The following is a 14,729-nucleotide window of genomic DNA, read 5'->3' as shown; positions in this document are numbered from 1 at the left end:
GTCCCAGTTTTTCTTCTGGTCATCAGTGAGGGGTTGCTCAGCTTTATTTGGACAGGGTGGATTGCAGGGATTCTGATTAATCGCACCTGCCTTCCTGGCTGCCACATCAGTGATTCCTGATGCAGTAAGCGGTGGGTGGTCGCCCCGAGTACATTTCACTGATGTACATTGTCATTCAACAGCCCAGTGCCCCAGCTAGGAGAGCGCGGTCATCAACTGTCACAGGTGGTGAGGAGCCAACGGTAATGATACCCTTGATCAGACATTAATGGCAAAACTGTGGGTTGGTTTTAACATTCTGCATAATGGTGACTATACCCTTTTTCCTTTTTTGGATAAGATGAGCTTTTTTTTCTTTTTTGGATAAGATCAGCTTCTTCGTGCTACAGAGCTGTACATGGTTCTTACTGAAAACCTCGCACATTGTTCAAAGGTAGTGGGTAAAACAGTGATTTTTCATCCCATGTAGTTTTATTAGGAATACTGTCAAACTTCGATAAAGAGCATTTAATTTGACCATTTAAAATATATTTCTGGGGTACCTGGGTGGCTCAGTCAGTCAGGCATCCAACTCTTGATCTCTGCAGAGGTCTTGATCTCCGGGTCGTGACTTTCAGCCCTGCATTGGGCTCCACACTGGGCGTTGGAGCCCACTTAAAAAAAAAAAAAATATATATATATATATATATATATATTCCTGCCACACTTGCTTCGGCAACACACATACTAGAATATATTTCGACCTTTAGTGTTTGTAGTCCTGATCGGCTTTTCTTATTTGTTAGAACGCTTGAGTAAAATAATTGTTTGGAGGAGAATAGGGAAGCCACAGGAACTACATGCAGTTACACGTGTGGATTCCCGGTCATGTGCACGGCCCGCCTCTCCTGTCTGGTGTGCTCTATTTTCTGTATCATGAGCATGAACCAGTGACCCTGCTCTGCCCCAAGGGTCTGTACTCACAGGAATGAATAAGTCTTCATATAATTTGGGGGGAGAGAGGAGGGAATATAATTAAGTTTTAAAGGTCTAGAAAAAAAAATAGTTTCTCTGAGCCAAGTATCCATTACTCTTATTCATTATTTTAAATAATTTGTAGTATTCATGTTTTTGGGTAACTTGACTAGGACTAGGTACTTTAATTGCCTGGTTTTTGCTTGACCCCTAGAGACAGGCTTAGCTTAGAGTTTATGCTTTGAGCCACTGTAGCTCTTTGAAGAATTTTCCTTATTGTGTCACCATTGTTAGGTTTCTTATAACTGCTTATTACTTTGAGACTACCTTTAAATACACATGCAATTGCTGATTTTCAGCAGGATGTGGACTTAAAGGAATAAATTCAGTTATATTGTTAGACTTTAATGCTCAGCATTGCGCACAGGAAACTCAAATTGGCAGTCAGCAAAAATGAGCCCAGTGTAAGGTATTGAACTATAGTGATTTATGTGCAAGTCATGTGCTGGGTGGCCAGGCTCAGCCTCCAGCAGAATTCAAGAAATTCTAAGTGAACTAGCCTATTTCCTACTGTGCACTAGTAATTTCTACCGGAAGCAGAGCTGCAAGATAGACAGGATCATTTCATTAAAGAATTTTAATAGAATTCAAGGCTAATGAGCAATCTCTACCACACATTTTTGCATTTTATGGGAGGCTTGGAATGTGCTGTTAGCATTGGAGTGTTGTGATAGCTGAGGATATTAAGTGACAGGATAAACTGAATTATGAGAGCCCTGGCCTCCATGGTGAGAGGTACTTGGCAGGACAGGGTGACCCATCTGAATGAGGTCCTGTGGCCCCTGCCACTGCCGTGTTCTTCTTGCCTGTGCCCTCCCCCTCCTCCTCTCCCAGCTGTGAATTAAAAAATACCACTTTGGTTTTGTTAATTTTTAAAGACTGGGTAGTAGTCATTCCTAAATGCTTTGCTTTACTCTCATGCCTCCCATGTACCTGGTGACCTTTCAGCTGCAGTAAGCAACTTGCCTGATGGCTACATTAGAAACTGAGGCAGGTTTGAAAGTATGGTTTCCAGTTCCATCTCTTAACCATGTTTTTTCCCCTTTTACACCCTCTCCTGCCCCTGCCTGCCAGCCCCATGTGTACTGTCTCCTGCTGGAGCTACCCTGGGACGTACCACGCGTGCGCGCGCACACACACACACACACACACAGAGCTGGGATCCCACATACACATCACTTAGCAACTCGATGTTTTTCACTTGTGGCCCTTCCTCTGGGACCTGTTAATATTACATACTACTTAGTGATGTGAATACACCTCAATTTATATAATTTTCCCCCATTGGTGAGCATTCAGCTCCACCCCCACCCCTCGGGGCACTACGCAGGGTGTTGTGTTAACCCTCCTGGCGAACATCTCTTTCCATGATAGTGCTTTGATTTTTGTAGCACTGATGAACAACCCCTGATTCTCACCTATGGAACCACAACCCTTTGGTTTAGGAATACACCCTGGTGTATATGCACAAATAACACACACTGGGGTCACTTTCCAGCAGGGTACACGGGGAGTCCTCTCTGAGGTCAAAGGAGAGGGATAGTACAGTCCTTCTGGACTTCACTGTGTATACCTAAAAACACCCCGAGTTAACGGTGTAGCAGGGTGTGAGTGAATCTTGGAGAATCTGTGATGGTACCAAACTGTTTATCGTCTTTAAAAGCAGATTGAAACTTTTGCAGTTTACACGTTACTGATTTCTCTGTCTTAATGAAATTAACAGCCACTAGGACAGGCTGTTAGGCAATGCACAACACAGTCGTCTGTTCAGATGAAAAGCTGGGAAATGGTTAAGTTAAGCTGACTAGCAGTTTATCACTTACCTTTTGAGGTTGTATGGACTGTATGAACACACACACACACACACACACACACTCACTCACTCACACAGCAGTAGAAATCTGGTTTCTGCTCTAGGGCTGGGTCTCGTGCGTGATCTGCCTGGAGCAGCTGAGTCCTGCCTCCTCCCCTGCGGGGTGTGGTGAGAGCAGTGTTATGGGTCACAAATGCAGTTGTTGGCATACGTTGTTCTCCGTGGTCATTTAGAAAGAAATCTATAAAGAAAGATTTTAATAACACCATCTCATGTAGACGGAACTTAGATTATAGGTTGCCAGTTCAGTTCTCAATAGAAGGTAAAATGAGCCTATTAATCAAAGTCAGTGTTCTCTCCTGCACTCTTAGTTTCCAGAAACGGATTAGTCCCATTAACCGGATCTGTGAGAGGAGCCTGGGACGGGAGGTCCTAGCCATTTTCAAATTTGATTCTGAGATGAACCATGGCCACATCCAAGTTCTTGTAGTTTATGATGTCTCCCCATAAAGACCCTTTCCAGGGATTCTGTCACTTTCACACTATCCTGATGGTTTCCAGAACAGAGCTTTCGGAGTGCATATCTGGTTTCCTCTCCCCAAACTTAACTCAGTGGGGAGGAGGAAAACCAGCAGATTCCACACACTATTCCATTTAGCCCAAGCATTTTGGGTCATCCTATAAGCAACAGTAGGTCGAAGATTGATAGCATATACTTAGCCAAAAATACGAACGGATCACTTAGGTTACAGCGTGGGTTCTGACTTCGTTCAGCAGAGTCCAGTTTTTGTACAGCCTGGATAAAAAATAGCCTAGAACTAGCTCTTTTGGCTTGGTGCCTCGGTGAGAGAAGGAGGGAGATAAGAGCGTGAGGCCAAAGACAAATTCATCTGTCTTCGGTACTCATGGAAGGATCAAGTCTGCATGTTGATGTCACTTCCACTCTTGTGGTCCCACACCTACATCCAGAACCCTCATGGTCTCACAGTCTTGGAATTACCATGTTAGGGCCTTTGGGACCTCATCTGGAAAAATGTCAAGAAAACAGTTACCGTAGTTTCAGCAGAATGTCCTCTTTACAATAATCTTGCGTTGCATGGTAAACGTGTTTCAGAAATAACCATTGAGGCAGCTGCTTCGTGGCTCAGTTTTTCTCTGGAATGTGCTGTCAAGCTTATGGAATAGAATATTGAGCCTTGCGAACTGTAGTCCCCAAATTACATGGCAGTGTTGTTGAGCGTGCTTTCCAGTTCATGATCCTGCAGCGGACTGGGGGGCCCTCCGACTGGGACCCTCCTTGGCAAGGCACAGCGTTGCTAGTGAACAGGAAAGGTAGGGTGTGCAGCTGGGCTCAGAGATTCACATCCTCACCCTGACACCCACCTGGTAAAACACCCAGAAGTTCACAAGATCCTAATTAGGGAAGACAGTTCCCAAAAAGAAGTGGCTTCCTTTTGTCACCTCACGTAAGAGATGATTCCTGATGGATGGCCTCTGGTTTCTTCGACGTTCTCCCACGAGCCTTGGTAGCCATGGTTGGCTTGCTGTCTCTGAGTCCCCACCTTCAGGGTAACACCCCATTTCTCAGTTACAGATGTTCTCTGCAGCATCCATACACCCAGCACTTCCGGGATGGCACTGACCTCAGGCGTCCATCTCCTTTTCCATGAATCCCTGAAATATCCTTGCTATTCCGACATTTCTCCACCCAGGCCTCATTTCTCAGACTGCTTCCTAGAAACAAAAGTGTCTCAGGAATCCTTTTGTAGTCTCATTTGGATGATCCAGATGCAGTCACTCTATACTGGACGTGTCTCTGAACCCGGAAACTGCGTGTGCTTTCGCCCTTTTAAAGAGAGACAGTCCGCATGGGAGGACGGGGGTAGATAGAGCCTCAGTTCTCAGGATCCTCTGGACTTCTAACCTCAGGTTGCCCCCTGACTTCCTGACCGGGGCAGCTGAGCTGTCCTGGTTGGTCCTCATGACTGCACGCCCTGGTGTGCCTACAGACCTGCAAGAGAGCAGACTGGTTTTGTTTTCGTTTTTGTTTTTTCCCCTGAAAGCGATCGTGGAAGGGCTCTAAGCTGATGAAGACTTCAGGAATTAGGAGAGCATCTCCGTGGCAGCTATACTGAGGGAAAAAAAATGTTCAGAGCATCCCTTCCTTGGTAGCCTTTGACAGTTAGAAATACCTTTAAGGTCTGTGTGGTTTAACAGAAATCTAGTAACGGAAACAGATTGTATGTTTCTCTTAGGATGCTAGCAGCAGCCCTTTATGTTTAAGACTTCGGGGCTTTACAGCGGACTTCTGTAAGATTTCAGGCCTCATGGCTATGTGGGGTTCCTCTCACAGTAGATCGGAAGCTGTTGGAAATCAGTTGCCTTTTTTCTAGACACTAATGTTTTCGGTGCAAGTGAAATGAAATTACTTGTTCTAGAACAAGTAATTCTCTGGGTGTACATTACTTTATGAAACTGATCAGAAAGCAAATGCAGGATATTAAATAATAATGATTTCTTACACAAACAGCCATCAGTGGCCTATACACACACCACGCCGGGCCTCCCTTCAGGCTGGGAAGAGAGAAAAGATGCTAAGGGACGCACGTACTATGTCAATCATAACAATCGAACCACAACCTGGACTCGACCTATCATGCAGGTACGCAGATTGCCCTACAACTTGAAATCACAGGCCGTAGAAGCCAACATGTGCGTGAGCTCGCTGTTCCTGGTGTGAATGTATGGTTCTAAAGAACCCATATTTAAGAACATTTTTCTCACAAAGAAAACGCGTGACTTTAAGCCTAATATTCGGTCCTCCGATCAGCCCATCCCTAGATACGGTCTTAAATGGGACGTGAAAGATACTGTCAGGAGTAAGAGCCTATCACAGTGGGTAGCTTCTCTCCCAGCCCCCTTTATTCCCAAGGCTGGTTTTTATGCTGGGCTCAGTGATTCATGTCTATTTCCTTTGAATGTGTTCCTCCATCCTTGCCCCCATTATTATGTTTAATCATTTCCTCCACGCTTGAAATAGGCCAGACCTCTTATTAGTGCTGGCTGCGTTGTTGTTTGGGTCCACGCTCCTAATCACATGCACAGGGGGAATCCTCCTGTGAAGCTAACTTGTTTTTGCCTCCAAAATAGCTCGCCGAAGACGGTGCGTCCGGATCCGCCACAAACAGTAACAACCACCTAATCGAGCCTCAGATCCGCCGGCCCCGTAGCCTCAGCTCGCCGACTGTAACCTTATCTGCCCCGCTGGAGGTGAGAAGGCTGCCTCAGCCTCTAACCGGGTCACTGTCTCCCGGGACTTCTCATTCTCCTTGCTAATCTCCCGTGGCTTTGAGTTTTGCAGCCCCCGTCCTCTCTCTGATCGGTCGTGGTGTCCGTGGTGCAGGGCGCTGTCGTGCCGCCTTCCCTCATCCTGACTTCATGCTTCTCTGTGCCGCCCGGCTCGCACCCGTGGCCTCCCACCTGAGTCCCATTCTCATTCGGCTGCCGCCACGGGTCCTTGTGCTGGAAGGGGGACACCTCTCCTCCGAACTTTCTCCATTCTCGTTGTGTTTCGCTCTTGACTGCATAAGTAACTCTCTCAAATCCCAATGCTTACATTGCGTTTTAAAACACACCCGTTGCTTGGATCATTTTTTTCCCCCTTTCGACTGTAGGGCCTGTCACTGTACGGGCGTACGTGTTCCTGACGTACACTCGCATCTCGAAGCCATTGCTGGCCATCTGCTTGTGCTCTCTCCTGTGTGTGTGGTGTTGGTGCCATCCCTTCACATCCCAAATGTCCGAGTTAGAGAAGCCAGAGAGCGAGTGTTTGAAGTTCTGAACTTGACTGTATCATAGAGCTAGTCGCAGGCCTGGTACCGGGGCTCCCGGTGCTGATGACTGGGAGTGGACATGATCGGTTCTGAGCTGGGGTGTGAATGCCATGGGTAGCAGCCGTGCTAGTCCGAGGGGACAGGTTTTCCTTTCTGTGCTCTCAAAATTGCCAACCCCTTCTTCATTAGACTGTGAGCTCATTAAGAGCAGGGGCCTGTGTTCCTCTACCCTTTGTAAAATTTCCATCCATCGTGTTCGATGCAGAATGATGTTTTGGGTGTGTACTGAATAGCTATTCACGGACCTTGATATATAAGTACTTAATATTGGCGTGTGTTTAACTAACCGAGAAACCTTGAAAGTTAGATTGGTTGAAAAGTAAGTGGATGACAGAAAGAGGTTTCAGGAGCTTCTCCTTTGTGCCTCTCCAAAGAGGAGCATTCCTCGTGTACCCCGGTTCATTTTGATACGTCCGCAGTAGCACCTGGTAAGAGTTCTAACGCTCATTATTATTCCTTAGGGTGCCAAGGATTCACCCATACGTCGGGCTGTGAAAGATACCCTTTCCAACCCACAGTCCCCACAGCCATCACCTTACAACTCCCCCAAACCACAACACAAAGTCACACAGAGCTTCCTGCCGCCCGGCTGGGAAATGAGGATAGCGCCCAACGGCCGGCCCTTCTTCATTGACCATAACACAAAGACTACAACGTGGGTAAGGCTGCTGCTTTTATCTGGTTCCATTTTTGTCACGAGCTCTGCCATTGATTCCTGGACTTCCTTACTCAGGAGCCCTTGTTCTTGAAGGGAAATTTCCCAGACCTCGAAGCACAGCCCCAAGGGGACCTCCTCGGCCTACATCTGGACTCAGCACGTCTGGGCTGGGGGGGGGGGGGGTGGAGGGGCGGAGAGGGGGCACAGGGTCGTGACTGCCTCTGGGATGGCTCCAGGGCTGGTGCCTTTTCTTCATGGGACTCCTGGAAAGCTCTAGTCCTGACGGTTTACCGTATTGGGGAGAAAGGTGTCGTGCTCCCCAGGGCCAGGAATTTGATGTCACGGCTTCATTTCCCATTACGCTCTAATTTTATTAGGAGTCCTAGTCTTTTTTTAATCATTTCTCCTCATCATTTCTTTTTGCGTTTCTGTTGACATGGTCACCTTTATTTGATTTATCCTTTTAGTCTTCACTGTTCATGTCAGATTCGTGTTTTATACTCCTTTGCTCTGTCTTATTCCTTTACTTGGGGGTTAAGAGATGTACTGAGGACTTTGGTTGTAAATTTGATAGCTCTTTTTGGTGAAGGTTTTGTCAAAACGGACTTTTCCAATCATGTCGCTGTCCCATGCGCCCCTGAGTCCTGCAGGAGAGAGAATCTGTTGTATTAGCGAGCACGATGAGATGAATGAGGTACATACGCATTTCTCTGTATGCCTCCGTCCGTCCTTCATTCCTTTAGCCGAATTCATGGTGTCTTATTTAATGTTGATGTAGTTCTTTTTTAGAAGTCAGTGGTATGTTTCTGCTGTGTTGATCTCTAGACCTAGGATTAAACTGAACTTGGTATTCTTGTTTCTATTTCTGATGCTACAGGAGGTTTTGCTCTTCTTCCTGTCCCTTGTATCCCTGCCTAATTCTCCGGGTACAGAGCTTAACTCTGTCCTTCAGTCATCTGTGCTGCTTGCTTAGAACGGGTGGTGTGTGAAAGCTGGTTGAGTTTGGGCGATGGTCGCTGGCCCAGCCATGTGGTCTTAGGCTACCAGTGAACACGTGCTTTAAATTCCCATTTCTAGTGAAGACATGAGGTGTGTAGAGTTGATAGAATAGTGTTAGGAAAGAGGCCTGGACCAAAATGGGCTAGACTGTCACTCACACTTGGCCTGTGGTGTATGTTCACTTAGTCCCCAAAGGGCTCGCCCTCTAAAATATCTCAAATCCAGTGGATCGTGGGGCAGCATGTCTCCATGAGAACATTCCCTCCATTTGGGGCAGGCCCATGCTTTTCATGGCAGGGCATCCAGCCACTGAAGGCTAATAGCCACGATGCCTCCCCTCCCCCTGCCGTAGGGATGACCAAAAATGCCCCGACACGTTCTAAACACTCCTTATTGAGAACCACTCTAAAAGCTCCCTCTTTGGAGGTAAGGGAGTAGTCTGCCAGGGGGAATTCATCATTGAGATCTGGTGACATTTCATTTAGTAAACTCATTACTACTCCTGAGGCACACGCTGGCCTGTCACGTTGTTGGACACACTTTTTCTCCCGCAGATAATTTTACAGGTTTGTGGGCAAGTTGAGAATGAAAGATAGGCAGCTCTTTGGAAAAGAGAGTCCTAGAGATTGGTTTTTAGGTCTTTTCCCCCCACGGATGTGGAACTTGCGGCTGTCCCGCTGTGCTTTCCAGCCCTGAGCCGGAAGTGAGAGCTCCAGAAACAGGGTAGGTGTTGTCGGAGGAGATGGGTTCACGTAGGGAGCCCGGCGTGCGCTGTGACTGGGGTCACTGGAACTAGCTTAGCAGTCAGGTCTCCTAACCTTTCTGCCGTCGTTCACGCCACAAGGGCAGTGTAATTACAGCTGGGCAGGTTTTAGTTCAGACCACCAGCTTTTCTTATTGCCTGCATCGTTGCTGAATGAAACCTAGTCTGAATTTCCAGTTGCCCCTCTCCACCCAGATCCTTGCTGTTGACTCATGTACTCCTTTCACATTTTAATGTATTAAACCAATATTTTATTGCTGCTGCTGCTACTGCTGTTGGAAGTCCTAAAGGTAACAACTGGAAATTCCACCAGTGACCACCCTTCCTCACTCAGCTCAGATGTGCTGGGCCAGCTACGTCACCCCTTCTAGACAAAGGCCTATACAGGATACTCTCTGTGGAAGACACCCTCTAAACTGCCTATTTATTTTGATAAAAGATGGAGGGAAGGGTAAAGACAATTTTCAGCTTAGAATCTGTTTGGAGTAGGCTTGGGGTTTGCTGTGTGTGTGTGTGTGTGTGTGTGTGTGTGTGTGTTAAAGAGAACAGCGTAGCTATTCTTAGAATGTGAACTTTATAATGGAAACAGGAAGAGAAACTGGTAGGACAGGTTGAGAATAATGAAAATCCTAGGCCCGCCTCCGTCAGTCTGTATGCTCCTGCTCCCTGCGTTTAACCAGCAGCATGAAAAGATACAGGCCGACATTTCCCTTGTATATGTTGATAGGGGCAGATTCCCTTTGAAGTCTATTTGTAAAACACAGCCTTTCACACGCCCGAGTAATGCAGGCAGTGTGCCAGCAGTCTCTCTGGGATAAAGTCAGACCACATTCCGGGAGCATCACTGTGTCCCCACCTGGATCAGCAAGGCCAAGGATGCATGCTGGAGACCACCACCTGCCTGAGGGCAGAAGACAGAGGCATTCTGGTTGCCCGTTCTTTCTGCTAAGGAAGCAGCTGGAAGCGTGTGTGTGTGTGTGTGTGTGTGTGTGTGTGTGCGTGTGCGTGCGTGCGTGTCTGTGTGTGTGTCTCTGTGTGTGTGTGTGTGTGTATGTGTATTTATGTCTTCTACAGGACAAAGCACTGGCTTCTTTTTGTAGCAAGAAAGAGTATGCCTTAATTAAGTGGCAGGTTTGTTTCCTACCCGGGTCCAAACTAGTAAAACTCACTGTAGCCTAGGCATGGTTGTTGACTTCTTCCAGGAAGGAAAAACCACAGCTATTTTTTTGAACCAGCTACATTCCCATATGTTATATATTTCTAAAACTCTGCTAGGAAACCTTTTTTTTTTTTTTTTTAAAGATGTTGATCTTTGCCTTCTGTTCAAAAATTCTCCCAACCGTATTGAGGGAAGCAGTTATGAAATAGTGAAAGAATGTGCTCGTGGTGCTTGAGGACAGGGAGGAACTCCCACGTGGGTTTTGCATATTTTGCCCGTTTATATTCATTTTTATTTCTGTCGTTTGAAACATCATTTGTAGTCCCGCTTCTTGTCATCCCTGATGTTATCACGGGTCCTGTGGGGCCTTGGCTGCCTTCGCCTGCTCCACCAGCTTGGGGGGGTCCCTGCCACCCCGGTTGTTCAGCGGACTCTCTGTGGGGTGGGCTCAGTAGCGCCCTCTAGGTTGAGCCCTTAGAGCTTGGTGGAAGGCAGCTGCTGCCATTATTTTGACTTCTGATGGTATAATAAAATAATAGGACCCCACGGGCCTCCAGCCCTCACATTATACAAATTCCGGGTTTCCACGGCAGGCCATTTTAGCAGACCCATAAAATTGAGTTTTCGACTTCATCCTCCTCATCCCCACACCCTGGCACTTTTCTATAACTTCAGCTGCTGCTTTCTGTTTGTGTGTTCTTTAAATCATCAGCTTTTTACTGATTGTCTTTCCTAGTAGCCTGTGTGTATGATTCCAAGGCATGGCTGGTCTTGCATGCAGCCTCCGGAAGCTAGCATGGTCAGTGGCTGGGAGGAAGGGGCTCTGGGTGGGGGGCCCTGTGGTTGTGGCATCACCAGGTCCAGCTCACAGCTTGCACTCGGTGGGTGCTCCAGGTTTTTCGTCTGTCCACAATCAACCCGTGACAAATACTTACCCAGTTACCAGCTTCTTGGACCTTATAAATCCAAAATCTTAGTGTGTCTCTTTACTACACTGTATGTGTTCCAGTATACAACAGAATACTGAACCTATTTTATGCCTCTGATTACCCTTTGAAAAGGATATCAGCAAGGTTCAGGGTCATTATCCATCCTAAACTGCTAACACGATTTATTTCTTCAGTTAATAGTTTGCTCCAGTTCAGAGAAAGCTAAGGTTGGTTTTATTTTTTGGTTTCGGAGAAGGTTGCTTTGTAGACTTGGCCAGTTCCAAATATCTGTCACTTTGTTATAATCCAGTGAGACCAACAGCTTACACTGGTGACTTGGGAAATTTTTTTAACAGCTTTCTTGGAGTATAACTCTCATGTCCTACGGTTCACCTGTTTAAAATATACAAGTGAGTGGGTTTTAGACCTTTAAATAAACATGTGCAACCATCACAATCAGTTTGAGAGCATTTTCATACCCATTAGCTGTCACAAAGTGAGTTTTACTACTTCCCAAGGTTTATACCAATTACTTCATTTTCTTGTTGCCTTGGGAAAATGGTAAGGCAGAAAACCTTTTAGTGATCTGATAGCAACAAAGGCTTTCATGTCATTGAAATAAAGGGGTTTTTTTTTTTTTTAATCTTAGTCTAATTTGGTTGACAGTGTGCTATTCTGAATTTTATCATTTGTTTCCTCATCTTTTGAGTTTAAAGTGTGAATTCTCTAAGTTATGTTGCATTTTCGTTGGGTCTGTATACGTGAGAGGCCGCTCCCAGACTCTGGGTGAGAGCTTTCGGGCAAGTTCTCGGGGTCTCGGCACCTCAGTGTCCTCATCGAAAGAAGCAGAGATATGTGCGCGGCCTCTCCTAACGGGGCCGTTGCAAGATGAGACATCTGCCTATTCTTTGTCAATTATAAAGCGTGAGCCAAGATGCCAGAGCACATATATTTCCCTTTTGTTGATTCTTTGTAGGATCTTATGAGCCATATCCCTTAAAAGAAATCTTTGGCAGACTTTTACGTATTGAGACATAAATGAGAATCTCATTTGCAGACCTTAATCGGGAATCTCAGTCAAGTTCCCTAGTTAGGGGTAGGAGACATTATGTGACAAGGCCCCTGAAGTCTGGCCAGGACATGACTTGACCCTCAGATCACATTCACATCCTCTGCTGTAGATGGAGGAGTGGAAGGGCCCAGCAGAAAGCGCAGGACCGATGGAAAGGCTGGCGGCCCTCACGCACAGCTCAGGAGCCAGGAGAGATTTCCAAACCGCCGTCCGCACCCCTCTGCAGAGTAGAGCCTCATCTTCACCCTCCGTTCTGGTTTCCATGTTGCTTCCCTGCTGGGACTGTCTTCCTCTTCACCTGCTAGAGGTCTTGCGGAACATGCTTCGCCTTTTATTTAAATATTCTCGCTGTTCTCCTTTCAGCAAGGACAAGAAGAGAAAACTCTTGCTTGAGAGTTGGTCAGCCAGCCTTCCTGTACAAAGAGAGGTCCTCTCCTCCCCCATACAGGCAGGAGTGCGGCTCCGTGCACAGGCAACCTGTTGGCCTTGGACCGCCCTGCTTCAGAAGGGAAGGAGCCAGTGACATCACACACAGTCACTCTTAATGTCCTCTGCCTTTTACGTTTTCTTGCAGGAAGATCCACGCCTGAAATTTCCAGTACATATGCGGTCAAAGGCATCTTTAAACCCCAATGACCTCGGCCCCCTTCCTGTGAGTACGCGGGAGATGCACGGACAAGTCTGAAAATGTTTATCCATTCATCTGCCCCATGTTGATGGAGAGACCCTGTGGGCCTTCTCTTTCTCCAGGCTTATTTGGGTCCCACTGGTCTGTAATCTCTTCGTAGACTTAGGTGCATGGCTTAATTCTGACAGCACATACTGTTCATGCCGTGTACTTGGGAAAGCGGTTTCTGAATTGTGGGCAGCTAATAGTTAGAAAGTAGACCTTGTAACTAGGATGCGTGAGGCATTCTCTGCATGTGACAGGTTAGGCAGCACACATTTAGTTTATAACTTTCCAACCACTGGGTTCCATCCATATTGCTAATTTAGTCACTGGAACAGAAATATTAAAAACAGTAGGAGGAAAAGGCCTAAGTAATCACAGACAGCTTCTATAAGTCACTAGCCTGCAGATATTTTAAGTTTTTCTCCCTTCTTGAGGACTGACTATAAAATTTAATTTATTGGTTTATTCTCTTTAGGGGCCCAAGTGGGAGTTGAGCTCTTTTTAACCCATATTAGATTTTGAATGAAACTTTGACCCTACATCCTTCTCAGCCCCCACCCCCACCCCAGTCAGAAAGCCTTAACCTCTCTGGTGTGTGTGGCATGTGATGGCACAACTTGAATCTAGAAAGGTTAGGGTTCAGTCTCCATTCATTAGGTTTTACACAAATATCCCTCCCTCTCCAGAACTCTTTGGTCCCTGGGTTGAAATGGAAAGAGCCCAGAGAGTGCCAGAGACCGAGAGCAAACGTGAAGGATCGTGTGTTGTCCTCATGTGTTGGATTCCTGAGTTTCACATAGCAAGTAGGCACCGTTCAGATAGTGAGGGCATACCAGCCTTACATTGTGGGGAAAAAATACCCAAATCCATCTATTTCCTGAGTCCAAAGAGTTGAGAGCCCACACCAGAGAATCTCACCGTTAGGTCATTCAGCCACATGGTGACAGGACTAAAGCATCTGTCTCTGACATTTGTAAATTAACATTCCTCCTCCCTTCAGTGCTCAGTAAATATTTGTTTAATGAAATGAGCTCTTCAGTCCTAAACTCAGCTCTTCCAGGGGACGCTGGAATTGCCCTTCGGAGCTTTTGAAACAGCAAAGCCATGCTTCCCATTCATGACCCAGTGAGTAGGGTCTCCTAAGGCTGGCAAGCCTGTGATACAGCGTGTCGCTAGATGTTGTCAAGAGTTAACTGGAAATGTTTGTGCTTGGTTCTTAATGTAACAACGTACCCTAGAAGAGAAGAGTCAAAGCATGTCCTTAGAGTGTTTAAATTTAGCCATCGATTGATCGATTGATTTTTTTTAACTTTTTTGGAACTGTTAGCTGATGTTTGTATTCTCTCTGTCTCTCTCTCTTCTAATACCAGCCTGGTTGGGAAGAAAGAATTCACTTGGACGGCCGCACGTTCTATATTGACCATAGTAAGTAGGCTCGTTTACAGACACACAGGCATTGCAGGTAAAGGGATGGGAGGGACAGGGAGTCATTCAAACATTATAGTGAAAGGTTTGTCATTTTACTCTTTGTCCAGGCAGCCAGGTGTTATGTGGAGAGAATGAGGCCAGAGAGTCAGTGCCCTCGTACGGTACTGTGCATTCATCCCGATTTTGCTTGAAAGGAGCCCATCAAGCTTTTACCCGATTTGATCTTGTGACCTATTAACTTTTTTTTTCATTAAAAACTTTTTTGGGTCGATAACCCTTTGATTTCTGCGCTTTTAATAAATACACTCTAGTAATAGAAAATAAGGTT

General features: G+C 46.2%; 1 protein-coding gene across 9 annotated transcripts in view; it reads left to right on the top strand.

The window, feature by feature from the left end:
- Positions 1-14,729, top strand: part of NEDD4L (NEDD4 like E3 ubiquitin protein ligase) — a 333,206-nt gene that overhangs the window by 274,527 nt on the left and 43,950 nt on the right. For 2 of the 9 annotated variants that reach the window (XM_087869779.1, XM_045790176.2), the window contains 7 exons: positions 183-242; positions 5,358-5,489; positions 5,978-6,097; positions 7,182-7,379; positions 12,875-12,952; positions 14,344-14,398; positions 14,509-14,562. In XM_087869779.1, the coding sequence (XP_087725905.1) occupies positions 183-242; positions 5,358-5,489; positions 5,978-6,097; positions 7,182-7,379; positions 12,875-12,952; positions 14,344-14,398; positions 14,509-14,562 (697 nt within the window). The remainder of the gene's footprint in view (positions 1-182; positions 243-5,357; positions 5,490-5,977; positions 6,098-7,181; positions 7,380-12,874; positions 12,953-14,343; positions 14,399-14,508; positions 14,563-14,729) is intronic. The other 7 variants (XM_045790181.2, XM_045790177.2, XM_045790183.2 and 4 more) reach the window with 5 other exon arrangements.

The sequence above is a fragment of the Ursus americanus genome, chromosome 19, assembly GCF_024610735.1.
Source record: "Ursus americanus isolate L20-20 chromosome 19, mUrsAme1.1.p, whole genome shotgun sequence".
NCBI classification, from domain to species: Eukaryota; Metazoa; Chordata; class Mammalia; order Carnivora; family Ursidae; genus Ursus; species Ursus americanus.
Note: the sequence above shows the minus strand (reverse complement) of the source record. Positions and strands in the feature narration are given on the sequence as shown.